General features: G+C 42.9%; 1 protein-coding gene across 1 annotated transcript in view; it reads left to right on the top strand.

The window, feature by feature from the left end:
- SPTA1 (spectrin alpha, erythrocytic 1) overlaps window positions 1-15,614 on the top strand; it is a 62,939-nt gene that overhangs the window by 9,892 nt on the left and 37,433 nt on the right. The window contains exons 8-19 of the mRNA XM_044266204.1: window positions 250-385; window positions 491-592; window positions 782-919; window positions 1,551-1,661; window positions 3,136-3,213; window positions 3,360-3,515; window positions 5,598-5,802; window positions 7,407-7,588; window positions 8,963-9,206; window positions 10,454-10,576; window positions 14,121-14,338; window positions 15,185-15,277. Coding sequence (XP_044122139.1) covers window positions 250-385; window positions 491-592; window positions 782-919; window positions 1,551-1,661; window positions 3,136-3,213; window positions 3,360-3,515; window positions 5,598-5,802; window positions 7,407-7,588; window positions 8,963-9,206; window positions 10,454-10,576; window positions 14,121-14,338; window positions 15,185-15,277 — 1,786 coding nt within the window. The remainder of the gene's footprint in view (window positions 1-249; window positions 386-490; window positions 593-781; window positions 920-1,550; window positions 1,662-3,135; window positions 3,214-3,359; window positions 3,516-5,597; window positions 5,803-7,406; window positions 7,589-8,962; window positions 9,207-10,453; window positions 10,577-14,120; window positions 14,339-15,184; window positions 15,278-15,614) is intronic.

Here is a 15,614-nt window from a genome sequence, read left to right as displayed (position 1 = left end):
TTGGAGAAGCAAGGCGCAGATGTGTCATCACACAATGACACACCCATCCCAGGAGTCAGCAACCTGGAGTGAAGGACAACCTGCCCGACGTGCCCCACTAAAGGAACAGGAAGCCCATCAGGGGGAGGGCAGGGGTAGGAAGGGGTAGGATTAGGACTGCATATCTCAGCTCAACCCAACCTTAACTCTTGACTCGGTCCACGTACACCTGGTTTCTCCTTCCTGTCCTTTACCTTACCTTTCCTGCAGGTACCAGAGGTTCTTATCTGACTATGAGGAGCTCTCAGGCTGGATGAAGGAGAAGGCCGCTCTGATCAGTGCTGATGAGCTGCCCACAGACGTGGCTAGCGGGGAGGCCTTGTTGGACAGGCATCGACAACACAAGGTAGACAGGATGAGCCCCCCGCCACCCAGGGGGAGGAAGAGGGAGGGGCCGGAGTGCCAGAAGGTTTCTTGCTGCATTTTAAGACATTTTGTCTTGTGGCCACAGCACGAGATTGACTCTTACGATGAGCGATTCCAATCTGTCGATGAGACTGGTCAGGCTCTGCTAGATGCTGGTCATGAAGCCTCTGAAGAAGTTCGGGAAAAGGTAACCCAGTTGAACAGTGGGTGGAATTTTGATACATATTTAGCTCCACTTAATCTCATCATAATATGAAGCATGCTACCCACTCAGACCTTGAAGTTGTGAGAGAAAAGCCCACTTCTTGTCCATGTGTGCATCCTTCCAAAGGCCTCGCACTTACTAGATGCTCATGTTGTCTCTTCCTTTCCAAAGATGACAGCACTTGCCAACAGCTGGGCGGCCCTGCTGGGGCTGTGGGACCAGCGGCAGCTTCAGTACCTGCAGTGCCTGTACCTGCACCTCTTCTATCGTGACAGCGAGCAGGTGGACAGCTGGATGAGCAGACAAGAGGTAATGGGGGGGGAGAAGGGCCAAACGAGTGTCCAGAAGCCATTTCCCCCACCCCTCATTTATCCTATGACTACTGTCAGCTCCCTCACAACCACTTCTGTGGGCTGGAGATTGTCTTAGGAAGTAGAGGGTGATCTACAGGAAGAAGATGAGGTTGGCCCCTTCTTTGAGGCTCTTCCAATCCCCTCATGAACAGATGACTAGAAGAATACCTACATACACAGCAGAGGAGCGTTAACTTCCACTGAACATAAGGCCAGATGAATATCACATTGCTGAGGGATCAGGAATAGAAAGTTGTGATGAGTCAGGGAACATCAACCAGAGATTTCCTGGAGGAGGTGACTGGTTCTCTTGGGGGAGTGTTGGGAAGTCAGAATGGAGCAGGGATTGGCTAGGACAACTCTATGTGGACAGAACCAGAAACAAAGGTGATCAAGTTGTGTGAGAGGATTGGGGAGGAGTCTGAAGTTCCTGCTGCTCAAGGTTGGCCCCTACCCACCATCCCACCATATCCCACATTGCTCTCCCATTGTCTCCTCTCCATCCTTAGTCCTTGTCTCAGAGATGCTCCAAAAGCAACGTTTCTCACCAATGAGGAAGAGCTGAGATGTGTCTCTGTCTTCTACAGGCCTTCCTGGAGAATGAGGACTTGGGGAACTCCCTGGGCAGTGTGGAAGCCCTTCTTGAGAAGCATGATGACTTTGAAGAGGCCTTCACCGCCCAGGAGGAGAAGATCACAGTGAGATGCGGGCTCTGGAGTGGGCACCTGCTCTGTGTTTGTTTGTGTCACTTCATACAACACCCATCTTTAGAGAGAACCACTTGTCACTTTCAGACACAACATGAGGGTTCTTTTCAAAAGAGAAAATATTCAGAAAAGTAATCATACCAATTTTTACCATCCCTTTTTTTATTCCACAAAGCATATTTAGAAAATTTTTAAAGAGGAATTTTTTTAGCCACTTATGTTTTCCCAATGACCTGATGATTGTTTTATTTTTTCTGCAGCATAAATAGATACTATTAGATCCATATCTGACACAGAATCATGACTTGGAAGTTTAAAGTGTATTATTTACTTTTTCAGTATTTTTTCCTCTCCAGTAATGTCTCCATTTAGTTTTCTCTAGTAAAATCTAGATGTCTAAGCAACACTCTTCTTTTCCTGTACATCTTCAGCTTTGTGTTCTCCAAAGTGACCACAGCTTTCCTGTGAACCCTACACTACGATGCCCCAGAAACTGGTCAATGTATAAGCCGGGCTCACACAAGTGTGGGAGGATTTTATTGGTCCAATGTACTATATGTCTTTGGCGGTCCCCTCGGCCGGTTCTGGCTTTTAACCCATACATCCTACCACTGGCAACAGCAGCAACCAGAACAAAAGAATTCCAAGTCAATACGGGGATTAATATGGTCCTTATCCGTCCATATGCTTGTTCTGTTGATTTTTATTGGTAAAAACTAACAAACAGTATAAACTAAGTTGTTATTTATAAAATGTTATCATGTGTTTTAGATTATTTTCCCATTCTTTATCACTTAATGCACCCTGCGTTCTAACAATTTGAGAAGTTCATGTAAGAATATGAGTAAAAAATTCTAGCCCTTCTTCTGTGAGGCTAGAGATATGAATACATAGAATCGGGCAGAAGAGAGAGGGAGGGAGGGAGAGCGAGAGGCTGGCCACTGCACAAGACTATATCCACAGTGCTTCCTCTTGAAAACTTAGGAACAGGAGCACCTGGGGGCTTCAGTCTGTTAAGCCTTTGACTCTAAGTTTCAGCTCAGGACCTGATCTCCTGGTCGTGAGATCAAGCCCTGAGCAGGGCTCTGTGTTCAGCATGGAGTCTGCTTGGGATTCTCTCCCCCAACTTGAACACATGCTCACTCTCTCTAATAAATAAATAAATAGAGTCTTAAAAAAGAACTAAGAATAAATCAAATATTCACCTTCAAGTGACATCAAAATTCATTTACTATAACCTCGATCTTAAAAATATTATGGCATCAAAGAGAGTCATTAACTCAACTATACATTCTGAGACGGAGTTTGTAATAGAAATCGGAACTAGGTCCCAGATGTCCGACCTGAGAGTTGTTCACTTCCCACATTGCCATGCTTTCTCTTTCAGCAGCTAACCCAGTGGTGGCCACTTACTCAGGGGACACTGAGGGAAACCCACTCCAGTTTTTGTTGTTTTGTTTTTCAGACCGTAGACAACAATGCCACGAAGCTGATCAATGGTGGCCATTACGACTCTGAGAACATTGCTGCTCTGCGGGATAGCGTATGTCGGAAGCCCCGGATGCGTGTCTGCCCGTCTGTGCCCTGGGGCCCGGGGAGGAGGGGGGGCCCAGGGACTGAGCTGGGCAGAGAATCTCATGTGTTCATACTTGGCTTTGATGACTATGAGTTTCATCTTGGATTTTGCAGCTCTTGGCCCGGCGGGATGCCCTACGTGAGAAGGCGGCCACTCGACGCAAACTCCTGGAGGATTCCTGGCTTCTGCAGAAACTCTATGAAGATTCAGATGACCTGAAGAACTGGATCAATAAGAAGAAGAAGTTGGCAGACGATGAAGATTACAAAGTAAGCGGGTTTTTGGACCCTGGGCACACTCATCAGGACTGTTTCAGGGGACTGGAGTCCTAGAGCTGAAGGGACCGGTGAACCTCTTTATAGAAAAGACTGGTGAACCTCTTGCCCTGAGCCCCTCAAGGCACGATACTTGGTTAAAAGCAAAGAATCTGGTTTCTGGATTTCTGTGTCCCACAACCTCTCATTTATTTTCTTCAGCACAAATTCTCTTTTCCCTTTCCTTTCCTTTACTTCCCTTCCCTTCCCTTCCCTTCCCTTTCCTTTCCTTTCTTTTTTTCTTTTCTCTTTTTTTCCTTTATCCCTTTTCTTTTTCTTTTTTAAAATTTTATTTATTTATTTGAAAGAGAGAGAAAATGAGGGGGTGGGCAGTGGGAGAAGGAGAAGCAGACTCCCCACTGAGCAGGGAGCCTGGCACAGGGGCTTGATCCCAGGATCCTGGAATCAGGACCTAAACCAAAGACAGACTCTTAACTGACTAGTGCATCCAGGCACCCTTCTCCAGCACAACTTCTAACGTTTTATAACAGGGGGGGAAGGGAGGCATGGCTCCTTATTTAGCTGCTTCTTGTCCCTCCACCACCTCTGCTGCTTCCCTCTCTACCTCATAATAGAAAAACATTATGTCTGATCCCGTTGTAGGTTCAAATTTACTCAAAGCTCCTCGGAACCCAAAGGTAACCTCAAGGTTTGACATAATGCAGAGTTACACAGTTTTGTAGCTAGAAGGGAACAACCCCTCATTTTATTGATGAGGAAACCAAGGATTTGAATTGGGAAGTGACTTGTGGTGAGTTACTCAGTTATTTGGAAGGCAGTTTAACATAAGTGTTAGAGCATGAATTCTGGAGAAGGTGAACCTGGGCTTGAATTCTCTTAGTTCTGTCTTATTTATGTGACTTTGGGAAACCCTTGACTTCTCTCTAAGTCATAGATTTCTCTACCTTGGGGTTGTGTAAAACATGGGTGTTTCATTCACAAGTGTTACATACTACAAACTATTATACCCACATATATACGCTCATACACTTTCACACTTAGTTGAGGCTAGAATGAGTCTCCTAATTTCGAGGCCAATACGTATTCACAATATTTACTTTTGTTTCATATCTTTATAGAGCTATGGGCACCTTATCTGTACCTTTCATCTTGTTAAACTTGGAAATATGTGTTTGTGTTCTTGGGAGGAGGTGTGGTTCCTGCGTACAGAAGGTATACAGATCTTCTCTAGAGGAAGAGATCATGCATCAGGACAGAAATGGGAAAAAATTTGTCATCATTCATGACAGCTCCCTGTTTTTGTTTTTCCTTCTTTTTTTAAATTTCAAATTTTTATTTAAAATTTAATTAATGAACCTATGTGGTAAAATGGGTTCCAGGAGTAGAGGGCAATCACTTTCCTATAACACCTACTGCTCATCGCAAGTGCCCTCCTTTATCCCCATTCCCCTTCTCGCCCTTCCCCCTGCCCACGTCCCTTCATCATCCCTCAGTTTGTTCTCTATCATTAAGGGTCTCCTTATGGTTTGCCTTCCTCTTCCTGCCCCCCCATGTGTATCTGTTTTTGTTTCCTAAATTCCATATATATGAATGAGATCATATGGTACTTGTCTATCTCTGAGAGATTTATTCCTTTTAGCATACTACACTCTAGATCCATCCATGTCATTGCCAATGGCAAGATGTCATTCTTTTTGATGGCTGAGTAATATTCCATTGCTTATATATACCACCTGTTACTTATCCATTCATCAGACGATGGATATCGGGTTCTCCCTGTAGTTTGGCTATTGTTGATCATGTCTGGTTGTTAATTCTTGCATGGGGTGCCATATTCAAAATGATCTTTAGGAGCTGTCTAGGCTGCACGAATCCATTAGCCATGTGTGATATGTGGCTAGAAGGAGGGGTTCGCCACATGAGTTTGTTCATGTTCTCTGGCTCAGTAGTTGAACTAGGATAGTTCCTTTGTTTCCTCTCCTTAATGCAGTTGTATTTATAGTGAGAAGTAACCCCAATCCTCAAAATTTCTGCTCCCCATTCTTCGGATAAGTTTCCTTTATCATTTGGATTTAGGACATACAGAACTTGAAGAGCCGCGTTCAAAAGCAGGAGGAGTTTAAAAATGAATTGGAAGATTATCAACGCCTGCTCGACACACTGGAGAAAACTGGCCAGGAGATGATTGAGGCTGATCACTACGCCTCGGACAAGGTGGCCGAGCGTATGGACGAGGTGATCAGCCTCTGGAAGGAGCTGCTGGCAGCTACAGAGCAGAAAGGTGAGAAGCAGAGGTTTTGGTGAACGTCTATCTCCTAAGTTCTGAAACCTAGCATTTTAATCTCTACCACTTTGAATTTTCCTGGTGACCTCCATAAGAAGTGAGGCTACTCATTTCTTCCTGTATTGAACAGAATTTTTGTAACTTAATATAAGTTTACCACATTATACACATACAATTTTATGTTTTCTTCAGGCACATAGGTTTAAGTGAAATTACTTCCGTTTTCTTCACTTTGCTCCCACTTTTTTTTTTTTTTCTGTCTCCTTAACAAATATTCCAGAACCATGAATCCAGTATTGGCTATGCACCTGAAACTGGTGTTCTTAAGTTAGATTTTCCTTACTTGGGTTCTATAGATGAGACAAGATATTTTGCCCCAGGTTATTAAAGTAGACATCACAAGATTGTCAGCACCACATGTGATGTTCTTACAATAGTTTATTCTTTTTAAAGATTATTTTTATTAACATATAATGTATTATTTGCCCCAAGGGTACAGGTCTGTGAATCATCAGGCTTACACATTTCACAGCACTCACCATAGCACATACCATCCCCACTGTCCATCCCCCAGCCACCCTATCCCTGCCCCTCACCCCCCGCAACCCTCAGTTTGTTTTGTGAGATTAAGAGTCTCTTATGGTTTACTTCTCTCCCAATCCCATTAAAAAAAAAACAAACTTTTATTCTTATAAATGGAGATTGATGATGCTTTTTTCCCACATATCTAAAAGTGTTCAGGCCCTGCTGTAAGCTCTTAAAAAAATCCCCACATGTCTGCTTGAATAACCTCTACTTCCATGTAACCTCCCCTCTCTGGAAAATCAGTTAGTTGTGGTAATTAACACAAATAATGAGGTCTTCCTGTCAATATTCTTCTTGTGAGACAGAGACTCCATTTATAGACACAACTTTGGCCTGGTTATAGAATAGATATACCATGCTGATTCCTTTAGATATCAACCCAATTTGGGGTTTAGGAAAACAAAATCCAAATTTACAGTAACAATAAGGTGGTACTGCTACTTCCCAGTATCAGGAGATACAGCAATTACTTAGCAGAAATAATATAAATGATCATTCAAAGAATAAAGAATTTAGCTGAGAATGGTGGAAAATTGTGAGGCAGGGCTGCTGATGAAGGGCAGGTTCCAGGAAGGGCTGGTAATGTTCTGAGAAAGACATTTGTAAAAAGGTAATTCAAAATTTCAAATGGAAACCCATCCTGATTTTTATACTTCTCTTGGGAAATGCAGAGTTTGGGTTTGAATCCCTTTGAAAAGGAGGTCTTGATAGAGAGTTACGGTTGACATATTAAACACCCAAGATGGTCAGATCTTACACAATAGGACTATACCTCCTCAGCAGAGAATAAACATTATTTATCTTTGTTTTGGGAATGAAAGTTACTATATTTAAAAACAGATACCATCTAAATTGCACAAATTTAAGATTTTTTTGTATAATCACATATGGAATGGATATTTTTTCTCATTCGGATATCAAAATATTGTATTTCCCCTTAAGTCTTACGGAAGGTGTATTACTGCGTAGTGAGGAAGGGTCACGGTGTCTGTCGCATTCTTACTGCCTCACTCCAGGGAACCAGCTGCACGAAGCCAACCAGGAGCTGCAGTTCAAGAACACCGCAGAAGACCTGGAGCGCTGGCTGGGGGACGCGGAGCAGCAGGTGGCCTCCGAGGACTACGGGAAAGGCCTGTCTGATGTACAGAACCTACTCAGGAAACACGGCTTCCTGGTGTCTGCTGTGGGAGCCCATCAGGTCGGTTGCCAGCTCTCTGGCCATGGTAGACCGAGCTCCCGCCCATGCTCTGAGCACACTTGTAATAAGTAACTACTGACAGAAAAAGAGAGCAAGGGATCGAAGGCAAAACTTCCAGAATTTTAGTTAGTCAGCTGTCCCTTCCTAAGACCTTCTGTGGTGCAGTCATTGTCCTGGGTGTGGTTGTCGGAACCCCATGGCCAGGGGATCTTTGTGGGCTCCCCTGTATCTGGTGTCGCACTCTGACTCCAGAAACTTGGACTTGTATTCCTGCTCGTCACCTGCTGCTGATGTGACCTTTGATGCATCTTTTCACCTTCTCACATCTCTATATGCTCATCTGTACTGCAAAGTTTGCACAACATGGCCTCTTCCTGTCCTGGCATTCCATGGGTCAAAGCTTGCAATTATCTTTAATCCTACTGCTTTATTTTTTGGTTAAGAACATTGAAGCCCATAGCTGTGAAGTGACTTCCATGAGGTCACAGAAAGAATGGGCAGCAGGGCGAGGACTAGGATGTGGATGTGTAGGATGTGCACTCTGGAGTGCAGCATCCCACCAGATTGAGTTTATCTAGTCAGTTGTGAGACTGTGGACACTGGGTGATTTTCTGGAGAACACACTTCCAGCTGACTCACTTTCTCATCCACGGGCTCCTAGCTTGTACTTAAGGATGACTCTGTTGTTCCCTAGAAAGTCCTACTGATCTATCTTGTTAAAATCCACTTTTATGATGCCTGCTTCTTGGGTTAAATGGGAAAGACAGAATAATCTACAGGAAACAGAAAACAGGAAACAAGGCAAGTCTCTTAGATAACTCCAGGCATGGCTTGATGAGGGTGCAAACAAGGTAACAAAATAATGAGTTTCTTTTTGGAAACACCCCATTTCATCTCCTGGGCATTGTTCCTGGGATGCCACAAACTTCAGCCTGGGGAGTTTCCGTGTTAGTCACACCTGCAGCTCATATGCAAGGGAGGAGTGTGGGAGGGGAATCGGACAGAAAGTGCCCCCCCCCCCGTTTTCCTCCAGGCCATGGTTTATTAACACTCTCTGACAGTTACTTGTGGTTTATTAATACTCCTAATAGTTAAGGCGCTGTGTCTGTGGTTTCCCTAATTTCCTTGGCACACTCTCTGTATATTATGTTTTTCTGAAATGTTTAGGAATTACTTTCCTATAAATAGCTCTTGGGTGATGCTGTGGCCCTCGGCTCAGCATCCCCTGTCACTCTGTCTCATGGATTTGGTTAGAAGTCATCACACAGTACTGGGGGGAGCTGATTCTCCCCAAAGCCTCCTCATGCTGAACCCCACCCCCCTCTTTCTACTAAACGATGGCATTTCCTGACACCTATTCTGTCTCTCCCTCAGGATCAGGTGGACACCCTCACAGACCTGGCAGTATATTTTGAAAAAATAGACCATCCCGATGCTGGAGACATAAAAGCAAGGCAGGAGTCCCTAGTTTCCCGGTTTGAAGCTCTGAAGGAACCACTAAGCGCCCGGAAAAAGACGCTTATTGACCATCTCCTCCTGCACCAGATCTGCAGGGACACGGAGGATGAGGAAGCCTGGATCCAGGAGACTGAGCCCTCAGTGGCTTCCACCTACCTTGGTTAGTTCCTGAGCATGCGTGGGTTGAGCCATAGAAGACCAAGGTGTGCAGACTCTCAGAGAGATCTGGGACAGCCTGAGACACAGTTGTGGGGGATGCAGTTTGCTCTCAGTTCTTCCCTCTCACACTCAGGAACAATTTTTCCATCTTCCATAGAAGATTTTGTTAAAATTCATACCGAACAGATTACCTCCTAATTTAAGCCATGAACAATGCCATGAACTGAAGGCCTCTGAGAAGAGCCAGAGGACTCAAGCATTTGCTACTTGCTCTAACTTAAGTTACTGCCAAGGCCCTTGGCTGAGCCATCATGGTTGGTGCTCGAGGTCCCAAATAATTTTGTCCATAGTGTCAGTGCCTCCTTCTGTGAAGATCTGAGCTACGGGAAAGAGAAAAGTGGTAGGACAGCAGAGAAAAGCACATACCTTCCTCTCCTTCGGGAGCTGTCCATCATTGTCAGTGCTGGGGTACAAGCGGAATTCAAACTTTATACCCAATAGTGGGAGCATCTATGAGGTGTTGATGATGGTGACAGTGGAGGGGCCAGCCTGGGAGAACTTCTAGAAGAGAAAAGACATTTTGAAGGGTGGACAGGCATGGAGAGCTTCTGGAAAGTCATTTAGTGGGAAGTACAGGGAAGGGATTTTTGAAGGGAAGAGGGGGAACGTGTGGATGGGAGATAGGTAGTTGACATCTGGAACTGGGGTGCTGAGAAACTGGAGGGAATTAGCGATGTACAGCATTTAGTTGGTGCTTGTTAATGCTAGCAGCAAGGGAGGCATATTTTTATGTTATTTCTAATCTTTACAAAGAAAACTTTAAAACATATAACACGTCATTTTCATGGTGAAAAACACCGAAGCTCAAGGATTTGATAACGTTCTGACATCCATAAGAATTAGTAAGTGGAAGAGTCTGCTTTTTACACCATAATATGCTGAAACAAAATTGGTTGCCTGCTATTGAAATTTCTGGTTGAAGAGTTACTTGCCTTTCTGCCTATATAGTGACTTATTTATTATCTTTTGTAAAATAATGAGTTGAACTTTCTCAGTACAAAGAGACAAGGGGAACAACAGTGAGCAGAGTTAATTCAGACAAATGATATAAATTTCAGGAAGTCCAGACAGAGACTACAGCCTCAAAGGGAAAAACTTGTAGGTCCAAGAGTAATAAAAAGTAGAGTAGCCTCTTCTTATTTCATGCACTAGAACAATACCTGACCTTAGAATTATTTTTCTCTGTAGGCAAGGACCTGATTGTCTCCAAGAAGCTTCTGAACAGACACCAAGTTATCCAGGATAACATTGCCAGCCATGAGCCAAGCATCCAAGCGATAACAGAGAAGGGAAACAAAATGGTAGAGGAAGGTATGTATGGTTCAGGTTGAACTGGTCAATAATCACATGCTAAACTTAAAGGAAGAAGTTTGCTCAGTTTTAGGGCTTTAAGGGAATTTAAAGATATCTGACTCACATTCCCTTTTAATGCAGAAATTCCCCTTGGGCATTTCTGACAGACACAATGATGATACAATATTGCTTATATAATCCAATAGCAGGAAACTCCCTACCTCATAAATCAACCATTTGTATTCTTCAGTTAAGCCAAAATTATTAAATAAAATATTTTTATGCTAATAATCAATATGATCTTCTGTAGAAGTTTTAGAATTTAGAATTTAAGTTACAAAGCCCCAGAAAACAAATCAGGTCCGTTTCCCACATGGGAATTTCTGGATCTGTGAAGACTTGCCTCAGATCATTTGCATTTATTTATTTTGATCATTTACATTTAAAGCAGTTATAGTCTGGATAGTTACTAGTACCATTTCTTTAAATTCCTTATTTGTATAGTCTCAGGATCTCTCCTCCACCTGGCTTCTTGTCTTTAAAAACCCCCTACTGCTTAAAGATGATGTTTGAAACTGAACATCAAAACATCAAGTTCTGGCTGTACTATAAGCAACATAGATTACATTGGATCATCTCTGCTTTGATTCAAGAATAATTTGTTGCCAACAAAAGAAGAAGAAGGAGGAGGAGGGGGAGGGGGAGGGTAGGAGGAAAAGAAGGAAAAGAGTAAAGTGTTGCCAGCCAGCGTCCAGCTATCAAAAGTATAGTGTAAAATTCACATTGTTGACGAAAAATTCAGATCTCAACTGAGGGATTCAAACGAAAAATGTTTATTTACAGTTCCTATTTTACTATAGTAAAATAGTTCCTATTTTACTATTTACAGTTCCTATTTTACTATCTTATTTCTTTCCTTGAACTGTAATTGTGGATTTCATCTATTTCATTCAGTTCTATCAGTTTTTGTTTCATGTATTTTGAAACTGTATTTTTGTGTGCGTACATCTTTAGGCTTGTTGTGTCTTCTTAATGAATTAAAATCTTTCACATTACGATAGATAGCCCTCTTTATCCCTGGTCATACCCTGAAAGCTACTTGGTGCTACATCAGTACCGCATGCCAGCTGTCTTTGATTCATGTTTGCACAATATATGTTTCTCCATCTTTTTGGTTGTAGTCCATTTCTTTATGTTTAAAGCAAATTTCTTATAGAAAGCATAGAGTTAGGCTTCACTTTTATGTTATGCAATCCGGTAATCTCTCTCTTTTATGGGATTGTTTAGACCATTTAATTTTAAGGCAATTATTAATATGGTTAAGCTTAAATCTAACATCTTGTTATTCATTTTTCTTTGTCCATCAGTTTCCACTTTCTTTGGATTAATGATGCATTTACTACAATTCCATTTTATCTCCATATTTGTTAGATATAGTTCTGTGGGGTACATGTCTATGGGAGTTGTGTGCATATGTGTTTATTCTAGAGTAGTGATTCTCCAATTATGGTTTTGATAATGCTAAGACATTATTTGCCTTTTTTATATTTATTCTTTTGTAAGTGCACAGTGAAATTTTCTACATGATGTTTGATAATGCCTTTGCTCTAGTGAATAATAAAATTGGATATTCTTTTGTTTTAAAAATTTTTGTTTCAATTTCTGATATGGTGACTATTAATAGATATCACCATATGAATAAAAGCTCTTAGGGGTCCTCAATAATTTTTGAAATTATAAGGGGATTCTTAACTATAGGGAATGAGCTAAGACTTGCTGGAGAGAAGTGGGCAGGAGATGGGCTAGATGGATGATGGGGATTAAGGAGGCCACTTGTGATGAGCCCTAGGTGTTATATATAAGTGATGAACCACTGAATTCTACACAAGAAACTAATTTTAGAACCCAATTTTACCATGTATGTTAACTAACTAGAATTTAAATAAAAACTCGAAATGAATTTAAAAAAATATAGCAGGATTCTGGGAGCAAAAATTTAAGAGCCACTGTTCTGGGATTTAAATACATAGATCTTTAATGTATCACATCCTAACTTCATAAAAGCATACTCTTTCATGTGTAGAATAAGATCCGTAAGCAGTATGTTTCCATTTCTCCTATTTTCTCCTTTGTATATCGATGTCACACATTTTAATTTTACATACATTATAAATCCCCCTGTAGATTGTTGCTGATTTTGCCTACCAGTCAATCAGCTTTAAGAGGAAGAATGGAATAAAAAACCCTTTTTATATTTATTCTATATGTATTCACATACATTCACATATTTTGTTCTTTGTTCCTTTGACTACACTGATATTTTTACCCCATAATTTTTCTTCTACATGGAGAGCTTTCCCTAATAGCTCTTGTAGTGCAGGTCTGCGAACCCCACATCCTCTAAGCTTTTGTTGGTCTGAACGACTTCATTCTGAAGCACATTTTTAGCTGACACAAATTCTTGGTTGACAGTTTCTTTCTGGAATTAATGATGCTGCTGCTTTGTCTGTCGACTTGTGAGGCTTCTGATGTGGAGTCCGCTCCCACTACTGTCTCTGCTCCTCCCTGTGTAAAATCCTCTTTACCCTATTACTCTTTTAAGCTTTTTATCACTGGCTTTCAGAAATTTGATTACAGTAGAACTTGATGTGCTTGTCTTTGCTTGTTAAGCTTGTGGTCACTGAGGCTCTTGGAACCTCCAGGGAGCAACTCTTAAGCTGGAACTGATTTAACGATGGGGCCAATACTGAGGCGTCGTTCTTCTGGTCCACTTTGGTGGGAACTGATGTTAACTACTTGCAGCCCTATGTTGAGCCTTAGGGATTTGGGCCTCCTGTTTTTTCACCCCCTTGTCCTAACCTTGAGGAGTCTCCTGACATGGGCCTGTAAGTCTCAAACATGCGGGGAAACCCCCCTGTACATCTCCAGGGCTCTGTCTGTGTGTGGTGTCCTCCTTGGCCCCTGCTCCTCGAGCTTGGGTGGTCTTGCCCGCCCTGCTCACTCTGCCTGCTCAGCTCAGTGTACCAGCTGGTTTTGTGTGGCGTCACCCCGGCCCTATAGCCCAGAGACTGCCCTGCACGTGGGGGCACATCTCATTTCCTTTCCTTCTCTGAAGAGTCTCAGTCTTCTGCCTGTGGTCTGGGCGTCGACATATGTTGCAGTCTGTCTTGTTTTCTAGTTGTCAGGGTGAGAGAACTGGTCGTGTGATGATAAATCCCTTCTGGGCAGAACTGGCAATCTGTTGGATTTTCTGTTTATTCCAGAAAATACATGTTTTTGGAACCCTGGGCAGGACCCACACGAAGTCTTCTGTTTTCAAGTCTGCGTACCACAGACTATGCCACACCCTTCTCCACCACACAGACACACCCATCCTCCCTGACCACCTCCCGACGTTCCGTCTCGGAACATTCTAACTCCCAGGAATTTAGGTGAATTGCTACACTGACAGCATAAAGCAGGAGTCTCATGCCTTCCTTTCTCTCTCCCAGGTCACCAAGAGGACTAAAGGAAAGTGATGTTACTGAGGGCAATACTCATCCTTTCTCTAACTCCTCCACAGGGCACTTTGCTGCAGAGGATGTGGCCTCCAGGGTCAAGAGTTTGAATGACAATATGGAGTCTCTCCAGGCTCGGGCCAGCAGACGGCGGAATGATCTTGAGGCCAATGTCCAGTTCCAGCAGTATCTGGCTGACCTGAATGAAGCAGAAGCATGGATTCAAGAGAAGGAACCTATCGTAGACAACACTAACTATGGGGCTGATGAAGAAGCAGCTGGGGTAAGGGGGCATGGAGGTAGACATTGCCTAGTTCTCACCAAATGGTACCGAATTAGACTGTGAGATGGCTATAGGTTCTTGTGAGATTATTTGGGTGTTTCCAGAATGATAATCTTTGGCCTTGCTTTGGTTGGGATAACCTTGGAGTTGACACAAATCCTAAAATGTACACTACATTTTCCTGATCCCACAGAGGTTTATAGTTTCCTTAAAGATTATCTAAACCCCAAAGGGCATGGCCGAAGATCCATGCCTGTCTTGGTCCATCCTAAATTTCCCAGAATAACCTTGGGCTTTCACAAACCAACCATGGTTCTAAGATATATACAGTTTGATTACTTTATTGACATAAAATCAGGCAGACATGTTGGGACAAGAACCTCAAAGGTCATAATTACCCTCTATGTCTGCTTCTTGTTTTGTTCATTGTCTCATGATAAGCCGGCCTAGTGTTTAACGTAACTTCAGCACTAGAAGTAATTGTGGTGGGCGTCTAAAGTCATGCTAGTATTTAATACCAAAAACTGACACCATTCTCTGCACCTCTTCTAGCTGTGGTGTGGGTCAATAAAACACTTGCACAATTTTGACTTCATTTTCATTAAAGCGAAAGTGGTGAATATATTGAAATTGTCGATCATTTAATTCCTAGCTTCCCAATACTTGCAAATTTAGAGTTAAACAAACAAACAAACAAACAAAAACCTCTCTTTATTATAGATGGAGAGTGTCTCTTACCAGGAATTAGGACAATTGATACAATCCAAATAATACCCGAACGACTCCCCAGAATGCTTAGGGCTCTTCCCCTGCTCACTTCTAATGGCTCCTCATCAACAAATCCAGGCTCTTCTGAAGAAGCACGAGGCCTTCCTGGTGGACCTGAGTGCCTTTGGGAACAGCATGCAAGCCCTGCGGGACCAGGCGGCGGCTTGCCAGGTGAGAAGGTGGAGATGCCAGGAGCCACACTCCCTGCCTGACGAGAGAGGATTCTCTTTCTTACTGGCTTGTACGTCCAATAACCCAGGAAGCAACTGCAAAGGAAATCCTAAGTTCTCTGGGCCTTCTAAGCAGGAATGGTAGCCTCTCGGTAGCGTTCACAGACCTAGTTTGCAAGGGGCTCTCAGTGAACGCAGTCACACGTCCATGGATGTGCTCTTGCTTTCCACCTTCCTTCCTTTGATATTTCCATTCCTGCTTCTTTCCTGCCCACCCCCGTTACGCACACCTCTCCTTCTCACAGTCCCTCCTGATTCCTCGTCTCCCTTCCTGGTTG

Source organism: Neovison vison, chromosome 10, assembly GCF_020171115.1.
Source record: "Neovison vison isolate M4711 chromosome 10, ASM_NN_V1, whole genome shotgun sequence".
Taxonomy (NCBI): domain Eukaryota; kingdom Metazoa; phylum Chordata; class Mammalia; order Carnivora; family Mustelidae; genus Neogale; species Neogale vison.
Note: the sequence above shows the minus strand (reverse complement) of the source record. Positions and strands in the feature narration are given on the sequence as shown.